General features: G+C 39.1%; 1 protein-coding gene across 1 annotated transcript; it reads left to right on the plus strand.

Moving 5' to 3' along the window:
- Nucleotides 1-1,617: 1,617 nt before the first annotated feature.
- Nucleotides 1,618-11,679, plus strand: LOC119502700 (major histocompatibility complex class I-related gene protein-like; the record flags this gene model as incomplete). The annotated part of the gene is made up of 5 exons (XM_037793853.1): nucleotides 1,618-1,739; nucleotides 7,583-7,849; nucleotides 9,097-9,375; nucleotides 9,513-9,815; nucleotides 11,561-11,679. Coding segments are annotated over exons 1-5 (1,023 nt in total), but the record flags the coding sequence as incomplete, so codon positions are not given.
- Between the last annotated feature and the right edge of the window lie 4,549 nt (nucleotides 11,680-16,228).

Genomic DNA, 16,228 nt, shown 5'->3' on the forward strand with positions numbered 1-16,228 from the left:
AATGAAAAAAGTGATTTATTTAAAGAGTCGACATTTAAAACCACAAAAAAACCTGCAGGACTTGGACTGAGATCTGGAGATAAAAAGACATTGAGGAAATTAGAAAGAGAAGTAAGTGATCATTCCAGTGCACACTGTAAACATGTACAGTATGTAACATAATGTATTAATCATTGTTTTATATATAGATATATATATATGTATATATATATATAGTATCGTCGTATTCTATCATTGTGGATTAGGGGTTGTAATTAATCTTCATGGTAAACTTCCTTAATAATATATTAACTTCCACCGCTCACTTTTAAAGCGAAGTGACAGTAACTCCTTGAATGGTTTGATTATGACGGTTTCAGTTAACAGCAGTGGTGAGTGAATGTAACGTTATGGGCTATTTTTAGGCTACTTACGCATTGAGTCACTCCTCTATTCTCTGCCATGTTTTTATCTCGCTGTTTCATTACAGCAGCCGACAGCCTTGTCTCCTTTTCTACATATTATATGCTTAACTTCCTCGTAATCTTCCATTAAAATCTGTTTCTCACTGGGTTTAAAGTACGCGGAACATTTTACTCCATTTCAGCATCAGTAAATCTGTGATCGACCTCGTGGTCTGTTGAGGAAAGTAGTGAACGCGCATCTATCTGAATTACTTCCACCTGGCTCAACCTATTCGCTCCTCTTCAGCCTGGCTTGGCCTTCGTGAAACCTATTAAACCAGGATGAACTGATTAGACTAGGTCAACCCTCGCTTTCTCTCTTATCCTGGATATCTTTATTCTGCTTTGTGAAACAGGCCCCTGGCTTCACTAACCCTAACAACCGAGATCCCACTAAGCGGTCCTACGACGCTGGTTATCAACTCGGTAAATCAACCCAGGGTTTCTCAGTCTGGCTGTGAGCGCGTTCACATGAACGGGGTGGTGTTTGCAGCATCTGACCAATAAAAACTTCCATACCAAACACAGACAAGTCCACAGACTTGCAGACAGACAGGCAGAGCGGCACATTTTATAACAGGAAGATTAAGTTAAACACTTAATCCAGACTAAAAGTAACACAGTTGAAGCTGCCAAATTAAAGGGATTTATTAATTTAACGAAACACTCAAAAGTCAGATATAGTCGTGTAGTTATAAATATATTTTAAGAGAGCAATGGATGAATAGATTACATGTCTGTATACCCTGTGGCTCCATTATGGAGTGTATGACTATTTGAACCTTCTTTCAGCTGAGCCCCCCCCTAACCCCCATCTGTCCTTCCTGCATTTGTCAGTTTAAACTGTGTTGTTTATAGCCTGATTATGACTGAAACTTCTTCCTTTGTGTGTAATATTATCATACAATCACCGCACTGAGCTCTGATTGGTCAGTAGGAGGTGTTTTTATAGAAGTTGATCTCTTATCTGGAACATAACCTGCTCCGGAGCAGGTTATCTGTTCAGCATCAGTTTTTGGCGATTTAACCCGGTAAGAATTGATCCACCTTTGTAGGACGGAAAACCCCGAAGAGTTAACCCTGAAGTTACCTCACTAACCCCAAATCCTGCTTCGTAGTACAGGCCTCTGAGGGCGAATCCGCACCTCAGTCGACCAAGGTCCAAGCTTCTGACCCACATCGAAATATTTGCTGGTCAGCTGACTGTAGCTCTCTCTCTCTCTCTTACTAATCAAAACTAGATGAAGTTAACTGTGTTGCTCAACTTGCTCCTCTTCTGTCACATTGCATCTACAGGTAAGATCATATTGTGACTCTCACCGTTATTTCCTGTTATTCTTGTCGCTGCAAAACTTGTTTGTTTTAGTCACTTTTTAGTGCAACATCGAGGAACCACTTTCACTTTGTCACAGGGCCGCCTTCAGGCCGGGGGTGAGGTGGGGGGGATCATAGAGAGGACATACGACATACTATCCTGCAATATTATTGTTTATGTAGTATGACATAATTAAATCTAAATTATATATTACAGCAATTCCAACACATTTACTAGGTTTCCTTAATAATAAGTCTATCAATTGCAAAAGAGCAAATCTCTGCTGTTAGTAGGCCTACAATAAAAAAATATATATATATATAGTATATATATATATATATATATATACAATATATATACAGTATACAATATATAAATATATATATACATACTGTATAACTGTATATATTTACCTCATTTCATTTTATGTTTTATTTTTATGACTTGCACACTTGTTAATACATAGTATTTCATTACACAATTTGCTGTTGTATATAGCATGTTATTGTTATTTAATGTTCATATTTTATATTTTCTAAACTAGTTGTAGTAGTCTGATATATTTATAGTGTATTTTAATATATTCTTTATATTGAGTATACTATAGATATTACCTCTAGTGTTAATATGTATATTTACGGTCCCTGTGCATTGCCATCTATCTATCTATCTATCTATCTATCTCTCTCTCTCTCTCTCTCTCTCTCTCTCTAAAAAAACAAGGTAACAACTTGTCTTTCAAGTAAATGTAATAAAAAAGCATATATTAATAAGAAAAGCATCTGCAGATGGACTCACGAGCACAGCCACCTTTGTGGACTGTGGCAAGTGAGCCCCGAACACAAAGAGTAGTCAGTATTTATACATACTAAAGCATAACACATAGATAAGTGCAAAGAAGAGAAGGATAGAAAGTGTATCAATGCGTCAGCACACAGCAGAAAACAGAGCATCACAAGACATAACAAGTATTTCAACAATCTGTTGTTTCCAGTTACAGAAGGCAAAACCGTCGGGTCACTGTCTTATGGGGACAAAGTTGAACATGTGAGGCCCTGAGATTATCTAAAAGTACACTGTCTTAATGCAGATATGAAAATTGCCATTACACTATCTATCTAGTAGTTTCTGAGTTACAGACATTTTCCTATCATACTACTGTATATTTCATCTGCAAAACCAGTAGTCCCATGTGCCCTAAGGCTAGATAAAGTATGATAAGAAAAACTCACTTTTCAGCCAAACGGTTTGACCGATTTTGAATTTTTTTTTAAATTTGTGCTGAGGCAAGTCCAAATAAGAATATTACTTATTGTTGACTTTTATTAAAGGGGTAGCACTAGAACTGGCACTTAAACTCTTCCACACAACTCTCATACTACACAAGGGGCAACCTCTCACACTAGGCCTGCACCATATGAGGAACATCTGCCATGTGCAATAACACTGTTCAATATTGCGATGACGATATGACGATAAATAAACAAATATTGAAGTGTGCATATTAGCTATATATACTGTATTTTAAATATAACTAGGCTAAATGTTGTTTCTAGAGCAGCAACAGTAATGTTTACAACAGAAAAGTAACCATATAAACTCCTTAATATCTGACTGGAAACAAATCTAACATGTTAATAAAATAAATCATATTCCTAACATGAAAATACCAAGTGAAGTTTATAAAGACTGAAGAACACATCAGTCAGTATCAGTCCTTCCTCCTGTCCTCTGTCCTCTGTCCCCTCCCTCTGCTGCAGTAACATTAGGGCTGATAGAGGGAAGAGAGGCTGTTTAGTTTCAGCCAGTTGATGAGTTTACTAGTAAGATATGTGACAAGCTAACCTAACCAGTCAGAGTACACAGCGTACTGCCAGCTTTAGTTTCAGTCTGGAGCGCATCACCGCTTCACACTTTCCGTTCCTTCACAATAAACTCCCCGGACACTGAACACTGGATCACTGCTGACCAGGGAACTAAAGTCAGTCACAACTCAACTAAATAACTAACACGTGGTTACAGTTAGCTGTTAGCCGCCGAGCTAGCACGCTGAGCCTGTCTAAGCGGCGGTGGATGACAGACTGCGGGCAGAGCAGATTGAAACATCGCTTTCCTTTAAAGGGACTGTTTGTAACTTTTTAAGCGTATAAATGTACCGGGTCGGGACACATGCGCGCTCGCGTGTGGCTGAAGTCACTGCTCCTCTGCCTGCTTGCCTTCACTCACACCGCCCGTTCTCGCTGTCTCACTCCACCGCATGCGCACTCACTACACACTGCAGAAGAGTTTAGCTCTGAGAATATCTAGTGAATGTACAGTGGACGTTGGTGCAGAAAGAACTGCTGCAGCTCCTCCAGACCAACAGATGTTTTCCGTGTATTGTGAAGTGACGGGGCTCCGCAGAGAGAAACGTTATCGTCTCTGACCGGGTGCCGGTGTCTCCCCTGTTCCCTCCGACCGCGGTCAGGAGGCTGAAGCAGGAAAAGCCAACACAAGGATCAGCATTGATTCATGAAATATCTCAAAAATTCGATCAGTTCTCTCATTCAAAAACACGGAGAAAATTATACACGCCCTGATATCCTCCCGTCTTGATTATTGTAATGCCTTGTACACCTGCTTAAATAATCGAGTAATTGAGCAGCTCCAAATAGTTCAGAACTCTGCAGCTAGACTGCTAACCAAAACCAAACGCCGCTCTCACATCACACCGACTCTGGCTTCACTACATTGGCTCCCAGTGTCTTTTAGAATTGATTTTAAAGTGCTTTTAATGGCATATAAAGCTCTGAATGGCCTAGCACCCGAGTATGTCACTGAGCTCCTCACACGGTACCGTCCAAACAGGCCCCTCAGGTCAGCAAGTCTGGGACTTTTAACAGTTCCAAAGACAAGGTTGAAAACAAAAGGCGATCGTGCTTTTGCAGTACTGGCTCCCCGACTCTGGAACAGTCTTCCAATTGATATTAGATCAGCAGACTCGGTCACAATTTTTAAATCCCGTCTAAAAAACAATTTTTATAAAATTGCTTTTCAATCAGATGCATTTTAGTCTTTTGTATGCTTGTGTGCTCATGTATATATATGTGCATATGTAACTGTATGAATATGTACATGCTTGTTTCTTTATTTTTTCCATCCTATTGTTTTTATTTAATTATTTATGTTTCAGTGTATTCTGTTGTACGTTATATGAATTGCCTTGGAAAGCACTTTGTGCTTTGTGCTTGAAAAGTGCTATATAAATAAACGTATTATTATTATTATTATTATGGAGAGACCTTCGTCAAATCAGCTAACATTACTGCCAAGCAGCTGAAATATAGAGTGATATTGTGCTTTTAGCTGACGTGTGTCACCTCACTGTTTTGAGCGATGCTCGTTCATGTATATGTAGAGCGAGCACAAGCGCGAGCCTGACGCTGACTTTCGTTGACTTAACGGCCACAGGTGTCGCTGTAAACAAGCATTTCTGATTCTTACAAACAGTCCCTTTAAGAAGCTGTAATCAGAGAATTTTTTTTTCTTACAATAATTACTCAAACTGATTAATTGATTATAGTTGACAACTAATCACTTAATCGTTGCAGCTCTAAGGTAGATTTCTTTTTATTCTCATGTCACACCTCAAAGTTCTGCTCTTCTGTCACATTATAGTTGTTCTTTTTTAGTAATCACTTTAACAGACCAGCAGAGGGCAATGTTGTTCTTTACCTCCTCTCTCCAAGTTTCCATGATATCAATTCAAATTAGGACTATCTTTAAAATCTTGGATTAAATCCATCTTTTTATTTATTTATTTTCATCCACTTTTGCAGACTGCAGCACGAAACGTCTCAACTCACTAAACTGTAATCAGTACTATTTAGTTGCATCACTTACAAACTTTGTCTATGGATTTCTCAAACATTAGGGTCACATAGTCCCACTGCATATGGATTGTCTCCAGTAAACCACATGGAAAAAGTCAAGTTGCTGATTTAATACTGAATCGAGTACAACATGCTGAATGTGGTGGAAAAAGTATTCACATCTTTTAGTTCAGTAAAAGTAGAAATACAACAAATGGAATGACATCAAATTCCTGTTTTCAAATCTACCAATGGATTACTTAGGGTTTCTAGTTTCCTATGATACCTCTCTGTAGGCGGGCCGTATCCTGGGCGCATGGCCAAAATGAGTGAGACACCTGAGGGCGGCTTCTGACAAACATTGAAATATTTGCTAGTCAGCTGACTGTAGCTCTCTCTCTCTCTTACTACTCAAAACAAGATGAAGTTAATTGTGTTACTCAACTTGCTCCTCTTCTGTCATATTGCATCTACAGGTAAGATCATATTGTGACTCTCAACGTTATTTCCTGTTATTCTTGTTGCTGCAAAACTTGTTAGATTTAGTCACTTTTTAGTGCGACATTGAGGAACCACTTTCACTTTGCCACACTGAACTTACAATAATACCACTAGCCTACTGTTGTTTTTATATAGGCCTACACGCCATTGTGTCACAAAATGACACCTAAACTGTATATATGCTTTAGTTTAGGCAATTAAAAGGGAATATATTAATATCGTCGTCATAAACATGATAGAGGAAATCTTGACTGTTGCTAGGAGACAGAACCTCTACGGTGGGAAATCCTATCCTACTATCCCCCAATATTATTGTTTATATGGAACAACACAATTAAATCAAAATTATATATTAAAGCAATTCACATTTACTAGGTTTCCTTAATAATAATTCTATCAATTGCAAAAGAGCAAATCTCTGCTGTTAGTTGGCCTACAATAAATAATAATAATGATTGTATACTGGCTATCTACATTACTCATTGCTCAATGCACAACATTTCAATTTAAATATTATATTATTATATATATATAATATTTACCTAATTTATTGTTATTTTAAAACAAAATTGTAACTTCCACACTTTGCTATTGTTTATAGTATGTTATTGTTATTCTATGTTCATATTTTATATTTTCCAACCTAGTTGTATTAGTCTGGTATATGTATAGTGTATTCTAATATATTCTTTATATTGTGTATCCTATAGATATTACCTCTAGTGTTGATATGTATATTTATTGTATATTTACGGTCCCTTTGCATTGCCTTGATAACCTGCTGCTGTTACAGAAGAATTTCCCAATTTGGGATCAATAAATTACATCTATCTATCTATCTATCTAACTATTAGTAATGACAATGGGTCTATATTCTTTTTTAGCTCAGAGTAATTCAACATATTTTAAAATTCTCCTTTTTTGGGGAATTGACAACCAATTAACCCATTTGTGCCCAAAGACTATATTTAGTATGATAAGGACACATTTGCTCTGATCGGTCAAAAGTTTTGAAAATTGGTACGGACATACTTTGGGCAAGTATCTAACAGTACAATTTTGAAAGATCGCATGAAAAATCACACTTTTTACACGGCATATGTGTGCATATCTTTGATATTCAACTTTGTATGAGTTCATAGATACCAAATACTTGATTGTGCCATTTGTAGTTTCTGAGATACAGCCATTTTCTTATCATACTACTGTATATTTCATCTGAGGGCACACCTAAAATACCTAAAATATAAAATCGTGCAAAAACATTAGGCCCATGTGCCCAAAGACTATATTTAGTATGATAAGAAAAACTCACTTTTCAGCCAAACAGTTTGACCGATTTTGAAAATTTCATCTAATCTATGCTGAAGCCAGTCCAAAACTCAAAATTTCAGTTGTGGGCACAAATGGGTTAATCAATCAACCCCTCAAAAATGTTTAAAATCAAATTCAAAACCTTCTTTGTCTTGCAGTGAAACACTCCCTGAAATTGTTCTCTACTGCAACTTCTGGAGTCCCAAACTTCCCAGAGTTTGTAGGTGCTGCGATGGTCGATGAAGTGCTGATGGGTTACTGTGACAGCAACATCAAGACCCTTGAACTCAAACAGGACTGGATGAGGAAACTAGCAAAGGATGAGCCACACCACCTGGAGTGGTATTCTCAGGAGTGTTCTGGTAGCCAGCAGTTCTTCAGAGACAACTTGGACAGCCTGAAGCAGCGCTTAAACCAAACTGGAGGTACAGTATGTTTATGTTCATATGTAACTTTTTACTGGTGAAATGTTTCCTCCCTCTGAGGTGAGACGTAGCTTACAGTATAAACACACTGAGCCAATGTGTGTGTGTCTCTGTGGTGAAGATGTCATATTATCTAGAAAATCTAAGGAATGCATTACTATCAACAATGTCATACTAGCTTGTCGGGAAGATCGCTAAATAACGCTGAAAAGTTATGCTAAATTTTGGAAAAACTGCCATGGGGATTTTCAAAGGAGTCCCTTGACTTTACACATGCACACTTTATGATAATCACATGCAGTTTTTTTAATGTAGTATAAATCTGTTATTTCCACTTATTCTAAAATGGTGTATCTGAATATTTCTGCATAATTGGGTCCTTAAACAGTCTTGAATTACATAAATTAGGGGTCACTGTAAAGCTGAGACTCTTGTGGATCCAATGAGCCCAACTGTATTCATGTGTGATGATGTTAGTCCCCATAGTAGACATTTCAGTGTAGTGAAACCATTTTCTGAAATTTGACCTCATTGTATGAAATTACCTGTGGTGACCTCTAGGATAATCACAGCCTCATGAAACTTTACAGCCACAAACTAGAGACCTAGAGCATTCAGAGGATGGATGGCTTTCCTAGCTAGATTGACAATAAGGGGGTTTCTGAGCAGTTTACAGAATTGCAGAAAAATGCAATTCTTGCAGAAATCTCCAAATGTCAAAAGTTTGATACCAAATCACAGCATGGCTTTTTCTATGGTGTTCCTCAAGGTCTTGGTTTCCTAATGTCGTATTTTGGAGGGATTAGTGATCATTTTTATCAATACTCCAGTGGTAAAATATGCTTAACTTTAGCAACAAATCTGTAACAAATGGTATCAAACCAAAAAATGCTGCAACAACTTATGAGACACAATCGAGCATGGGGATGACCATCATATACTTCCATCATAATGTTCTATGCTCTTATACACTTTCACTATTTATTTGAATTTATTCATCCATCTATTAAAAAAATTGTTTTTGTTATTTATGACTAGAACAACTTGCTACACCGTGCTGCATCTCAAATGAATCTTCAGGTTCCCAGCTTTCAGATGATGTACACCACTTCTATGTGACATCTACTGTTGACTATTTATCTACCCCTGAACATCCCCTGTACCTCACCCCTCTAAAACAGAAGGTAGAATGGTAAAGGAGCTGGCTGTACTGAGATGTCTCTTTTTTCTGTCTCTGTCTCTCTCAGATGTCCACATTTTACAGAGGATAGACGGCTGTGAGTGGGACGACGAGACTGGAGAGGTTGTTCGTTATAATCAGTACGGTTATGATGGAGAAGACTTCCTTGCATTAGACCTGCAGACGCTGACATGGACCGCTCTAAAGCCACAGGCTTTCATCACCAAACTTCGATGGGATAATGACAAAGCTAGATTAGGATACAACAAATACTACCTCATCCACGTATGTCCTGAAATGCTGAAGAAGTACCTACACTATGGGAGGAGCTTTCTGCAGAGAACAGGTAGGATCACATGGCAAGATGTACTGTTGTACATGGACTCAGTGCTTCTAAGGCGCTGGATCATTCCAATGAACATAATATCCTGACACATCCTGGTGTCTCAGCACAGACTCATCTGTGTTTGTCCTTCTCCCCAGAGCGTCCCTCAGTGTCTCTCCTCCAGAAGACTCCCTCCTCTCCAGTCAGCTGCCATGCTACAGGTTTCTACCCCGACAGAGCCATGATGTTCTGGAGGAGAGATGGAGAGGAGATTCATGAGGACGTGGACCTCGGAGAGATCCTCCCCAACCACGATGGATCCTTCCAGATGAGTGTTGAGCTGAACCTGTCATCAGTCGCACCTGAAGACTGGAGGAGGTACGACTGTGTGTTTCATCTCTCTGGTGTGGTGGACGACATCGTCACCAGACTGGACAAAGCAGTGATCAGGACCAACTGGGGTAAGACTGGTATATACTTGTATATTTGTTTATTCATTTGCAACAGATTCCTGTAACATTTGGTGGACAGTTAGACCATAATTAGGGAAGAACTTATTAGAAACTAGTGTGTATAGTGCCAAAATGTTAACTTCAACTGTGTTGTCCCCCAGGAGCAATTTGTCTCGCAGCTAGGTAAAACACAGAAAACATAAAAACATAAAACATAATACAAATGTAAAAAGAAATGCTTTAAAAAAGCCATATAAACTCACATAAAACAAAGTAGAGCAGTGACAGTTTGTGCCTTTACTGGAGACAGTATTGAGATGACAGGAAACGAGGCAGAGAATGATGCAACAAAGATCTGTTGCTCAAACTGGGGACGTTGTTGTTCGGTGTCTTAACCCGTCAGCTACAGGAGCAAAATTTAGGATATGTTGTGCTATTTGTCTACAGTGGGACTGGCTGTGAAATTTTCCAAGTTATGGTTTATTACATTAGTGGTTCTCAACCTGGGGTTCGGGATAACATATTAAAAAGGAAAAAATTATTTTATACCGGGGAATGGCATTTACATTGCATCGCCTCTACCGGTGATATAGAATAGATTTTATTGAGTGTGTTTGTGAGAATCAAAGTGTGCATGCAGGTGAGTTTCTGACGGGGCATTTCCGGCGGGTCGGGGGGAGAGAAAAAGTCACGAAATGCATCAGAAATCCACAGTGCCTGGAGCACATTGGACAACGCCTAGGAGCTAGCTGTTCAATCTAAATCAAACTAAACACACAAACAAAGCCTTATGTTGGAGCCTTAATGTAGTTTTTTGTTTGTTTTACTTTTATCTGTGGATGACACAATTAATGTATGCCTGCAGTTCTAGCACTGACCACAGGGTGTAACATGGACATGAAAGTGCATATAGGTAAGCTCTCCTGATTAGGATCAGGATGTGTGAGACGGAGAGCCAAACAGTTTTTGACCGCGCCGAGCCGTGCCAGGCCGTGCCGAGCAGAGCCTTGCCATATGAAACATTGTTGAATTAGATCCCACTGAATGGAAACAGGGGAAGAACATGATGGTGAGATGTGAAAGTGTAAATAAATGTAACTGATATAACTTTACACAGCGCACTGGACATTGATTTGTTTGTAGAGCACGCGTCCGAACAAGTTCTCCCGTCCGCCCCTCAGTGGCTTATAGATTTTGATATTTGTTTGTTAAAAGTCACTAAACCTCATATTATTTATCCTACATTTATTAATCAGAGCATTCACTATAATCACTCAAAATCGCACGTAGAAACAGCTGTTTACGACTGGCTGGGGGGTCGCGAACACCAACCGGATTATTCTGGGGGGTCAAGACTCGATCAGATTGAGAACCACTGTATTACATAACCAGCCATTAGTCTTAAAAACATTGTGCAACAGAAACCACATTTAGAGGACCGGACATTTACTCTGAGAGGTGCTGCCTAGTTTGATGGCTTTTCACACATGGATGACGCTAAATAAAGTTTTTATATCTTGAACTCCTGGTTTACTGTACCCACTTAAACCACTGATAAGCTGTGAACCTTTTTGTCAGGGTTTTTATTTACTGCACATTTGTTTGACCAATAATGATTGACAGCACTGCCTGAATGTTGATTTGAAATGAAAGTCATATCCAGAACTGAGGCATTACCACTGAAAACACTTTCAGAACCACACAGCACACAGTGTGAATGAACACAAAGTGTGAATGTTCTGTTTTGGTTCCAGTTCCTCCTGCAGGGTTCCCTGCTGGTCCTGTTATTGGAGTTGTTGTAGGACTGCTGCTGCTGCTGCTGGCGGTCTGCATCGCTGGACTCTTCATCTGGAGGAGGAACAATAACGGTGAGGAACAGAGATGTTTTTATTCCTCTGATTAATTAAAATAAATACCTGTGATAGTCTCGTCCTGCATATTTAGTGTGGTACTTCTGGTAACTCAATCCATTTATTTGACTGTGATAGTGAAGCACAAAATGAAATGTGAATCATTTTCTAACATTGTTTTCTCTCATCTGTATTTCAGGGTTTCGCCCTGCTAACAGTAAGTATTATACTGTGAAATGTTTCACGTTATATACAATTATATATATTTTTTCCCCTTGTGGGCGAGCAACTAATATCCTGTTCACCATAAAAACAAACATCCGGCATAATGTGGACACCAATATGACAAGGATTTCACTTTATTTACTACTTATTTTGACAGGGGGGCAGTGAACCTAGAAGAGGATGCTGAACTCCACAATTTATCGTCTCAGAGGACTTTATAATCTGTACAACATATATTTCATTATTATTATTGTTATTATTTTTATATTCCTGGAAGTGAGATCAAAAATCGATTTTACAAGGGAGAACTTAATTCTTAATTCTTAAGTAAAAGTAGCAATACAAAATACTCCAAATGAAGTAAAAGCTTTCAATGTATGTGTTTTTGTATGTAAAATCTTAATCTGAAAGCTAACTATAGTTGTAAATAACTGATGGAGTAAAATGTATATTATTCAAGTATAAATTAGCAAAAAATGCAAATACTCAAGTAAAATATATGAACCTCAAAACTGGATTTAAGTACTTGAGTAAATGTAATAAATTGCTTTCCACCTTTGTACAACAAAACCTGAATGGTGTCGTTTTTTTACTCATAGTCTGTGAGGAGAGATCTAGATAGATTACAGTAGAGCTGCAACTAACAATTACTTTCATTGTCGATTAATCTGTCAATTATTTTCTCAATTAATTGATTAAAATGTTAAAAAATGACGATCAGTGTTTCCCAGATGACGTCCTCAAATGTCTTGTTTTGTCCACAACTCAAAGATATTCAGTTTGCTGCTATACAGGAGTAAAGAAACCAGAAAATATTCACATTTAAAAAGCTGGAATCAGAAAATGTAGCCTTTTTTTAAAAAAGTTCCAAACCAGTTAATCCATTATCAAAATAGTTGGCGATTCATTTAATAGTTGACAACTAATCGATTAATATTTGCAGCTCTACACTTACGTCAAGGTCCCCTTACTCGCTTTTTCAGGGCCTTTCAACCACGTCTAACATTTGTATTCAGTGGAGTTTGCTCAGTTGTCATGGCGATGGCTCAGCTATCATCACGTCACCTAAATTCCATTCTTTGTATAACAGGTAGGCATTTATGGAATATTTCACAGGATAAGTGAAAACTTTGACCTACTGGTGGAGCCAGAGGAAAAGGAAAGGAATCATCAAAATTAGTCGGCTACATCCTCTATCCACCGTGGATATTTGTTCAAAATGTCATCTTAATCTGTCCAGCAGTTGCTGAGATATTTCAGTCTGGACAAAAGTGGTGGAAGACTGACCTACCAATATTGTCATCCCTAGAACAATACAGCGGGACAACACACAGCGGGTTCTCATCCCATCTCATCACATACTGGCGCTCAATGGTGACTTGTGCATCGTTATCTAACGCCAACAGCCGTGACAAAGCGTCGGTTTTTGCAGGGCCGCTGCTAGCCATCTACAAACGTTGTAGATCCAAAATGTTTTCAGATACACATTTTGGTGAACTATTTTTGTGAAATAAGAGAAGAAAGTTTCCAAACGAGCCTCCATATTGTTTCCAGTTTGAAAGCTGGGAGCAGCAGCAAACGGAGAAAAGGCGTTCGTCCAATCAGGTGCCGAGTATGTTGTGTCTAGTGGCAGCCAAGAACCCAGGAAGTGCGCCGTTCTTCGATCCGGACTTTCGTAGTGGCCAAACAGCGGTACTGCAACTTCCGTGTCAGTCATGTGGTGCCATTGGGCCCAAAAATACTTTTTCCCATAGACTTACATTGGGAAAGAGATGTCGGTAACTCAGCGGATAATTTTTTTTTTGGTGAATCAACTTCCTAGTACGAACACTCTAATAGTCCTTATTTTTAAAAAGACGTTTTTAAGCACTTAAACGCACTAATAGCTGAATCCAGAGTTATTTCCCTTCCTCCGTTCATGTGAATGAGACCCAGACCGAGGCTGGAGCTCAAGCCGTGACGACAGTGTGATGTTGGGACACCGTGACCGAGTCATGAGACCGAGCGGACGCTACTGCACATGTCCCATCCATAGTCCAACTGCCCAAGATCCGGGTACTTTTCCAGACGGAAGTCGAGCCATTTAGGCTTCATGCACCACCGATCAACTTCCATAGGAATGAACAGGGCCCTGCCTCCAATGCTGTATCCAGTTCTCTTTATACATCCATGGTGGCAGCACACCAAGCGTCCAATGCTGGGAAGCGGCGCGTCCCCTCTCGATAAAAAACACCCCAGTGGACACGTACCATCAGGCGCAATGGACCACACCACAGGATGATGGAGGAGGGGGGCACCATAATTCATTTTCTTATTTTGAGCAAATATGTATAACTTTGTATTGCCTTTAATGGTCTAATGATGCGAGCTGTAGTTGTGCACTTGTGCTTCATCTTAAATTTAAGTAATTCATCATTATGATTATTATGATGATGATCATAATTGTGATGCCTCCTCCGGCACATAAATTATGGTAGTAATGGGACAGACCATGCACAATTCCTGCTGTGCTAATTAATGTGTTTTAAAGAACTGACAAACAGTCAGATGCCTGTAGGCATATAGCACACACTTAAAAAGCAAATATAGTTTGCAGAGGTGCAATTATCAATGAAAAAAGTGATTTATTAAAAGAGTCAACATTTAAAACCACAAAAAAAACCTGCAGGACTTGGACTGAGATCTGGAGATAAAAAGACATCGAGGAAATTAGAAAGAGAAGTAAGTGATCATTCCAGTGCACACTGTAAGCATGTACAGTATGTAACATAATGTATTAATCATTGTTTTATATATATATATATATATATATATATAGTATCGTCGTATTCTATCATTGTGGATTAGGGGTTGTAATTAATCTTCATGGTAAACTTCCTTAATAATATATTAACTTCCACCGCTCACTTTTAAAGCGAAGTGACAGTAACTCCTTGAATGGTTTGATTATGACGGTTTCAGTTAACAGCAGTGGTGAGTGAATGTAACGTTATGGGCTATTTTTAGGCTACTTACGCATTGAGTCGCTCCACTATTGTCTGCCACCTTTTTATCTCGCTGTTTTATTACAGCAGCCGACAGCCGTGTCTCCTTTTCTACATATTATATGTTTAACTTCCTCGTAATCTTCCATTAAAAGCTGTTTCTCACTGGGTTTAAAGTATGCGGAACACTTTTACTCCATTTCAGCATCAGTAAATCTGTGATCGACCTTGTGGTCTGTGGAGGAAAGTAGTGAATGCGCATCTATCTGAATTACTTCCACCTGGCTCAACCTATTCGCTCCTCTTCAGCCTGGCTTGGCCTTCATGAAACCTATTAAACCAGGATGAACTGACTAGACTAGGTCAACCATCGCTTTCTCTCTTATCCTGGATATCTTTATTCTGCTTTGTGAAACAGGCCCCTGGCTTCACTAACCCTAACAACAGAGATCCCACTAAGCGGTACTACGACGCTGGTTATCAACTCGGTAAATCAACCCAGGGTTTCTCAGTCTGGCTGTGAGCGCGTTCACATGAACGGGGTGGTGTTTGCAGCATCTGACCAATAAAAACTTCCATACCAAACACAGACAAGTCCACAAACTTGCAGACAGACAGGCAGAGCGGCACATTTTATAAAAGGAAGATTAAGTTAAACACTTAATCCAGACTAAAAGTAACACAGTTGAAGCTGCCAAATTAAAGGGATTTATTAATTTAACGGAACACTCAAAAGTCAGATATAGTCGTGTAGTTATAAATATATTTTAAGAGAGCAATGGATGAATAGATTACACGTCTTTATACCCTGTGACTCCATTATGGAGTGTATGACTATTTGAACCTTCTTTCAGCTGAGCCCCCCCCTAGCCCCCATCTGTCCTTCCTGCATTTGTCAGTTTAAACTGTGTTGTTTATAGCCTGATTATGACTGTAACTTCTTCCTTTGTGTGTAATATTATCATACAATCACCGCACTGAGCTCTGATTGGTCAGTAGGAGGTGTTTTTATAGAAGTTGATCTCTTATCTGGAACATAACCTGCTCTGGAGCAGGTTATCTGTTCAGCATCAGTTTTTGGCGATCTAACCCGGTAAGAATTGATCCACCTTTGTAGGACGGAAAACCCCGAAGAATTAACCCTGAAGTTATCTCACTAACCCCAAATCCTGCTTCGTAGTACAGGCCTCTGAGGGCGGATCCGCACCTCAGTCAACCAAGGTCCAAGCTTCTGACCCACATCGAAATATTTCGCAGCACACAGTGTGAATGAACCCAAAGTGTGAATGTTCTGTTTGGTTCCAGTTCCTCCTGCAGGGTTCCCTGCTGGTCCTGTTATTGGAGTTGTTGTAGGACTGCTGCT

This window comes from Sebastes umbrosus, chromosome 15 (genome assembly GCF_015220745.1).
Source record: "Sebastes umbrosus isolate fSebUmb1 chromosome 15, fSebUmb1.pri, whole genome shotgun sequence".
NCBI lineage: Eukaryota > Metazoa > Chordata > Actinopteri > Perciformes > Sebastidae > Sebastes > Sebastes umbrosus.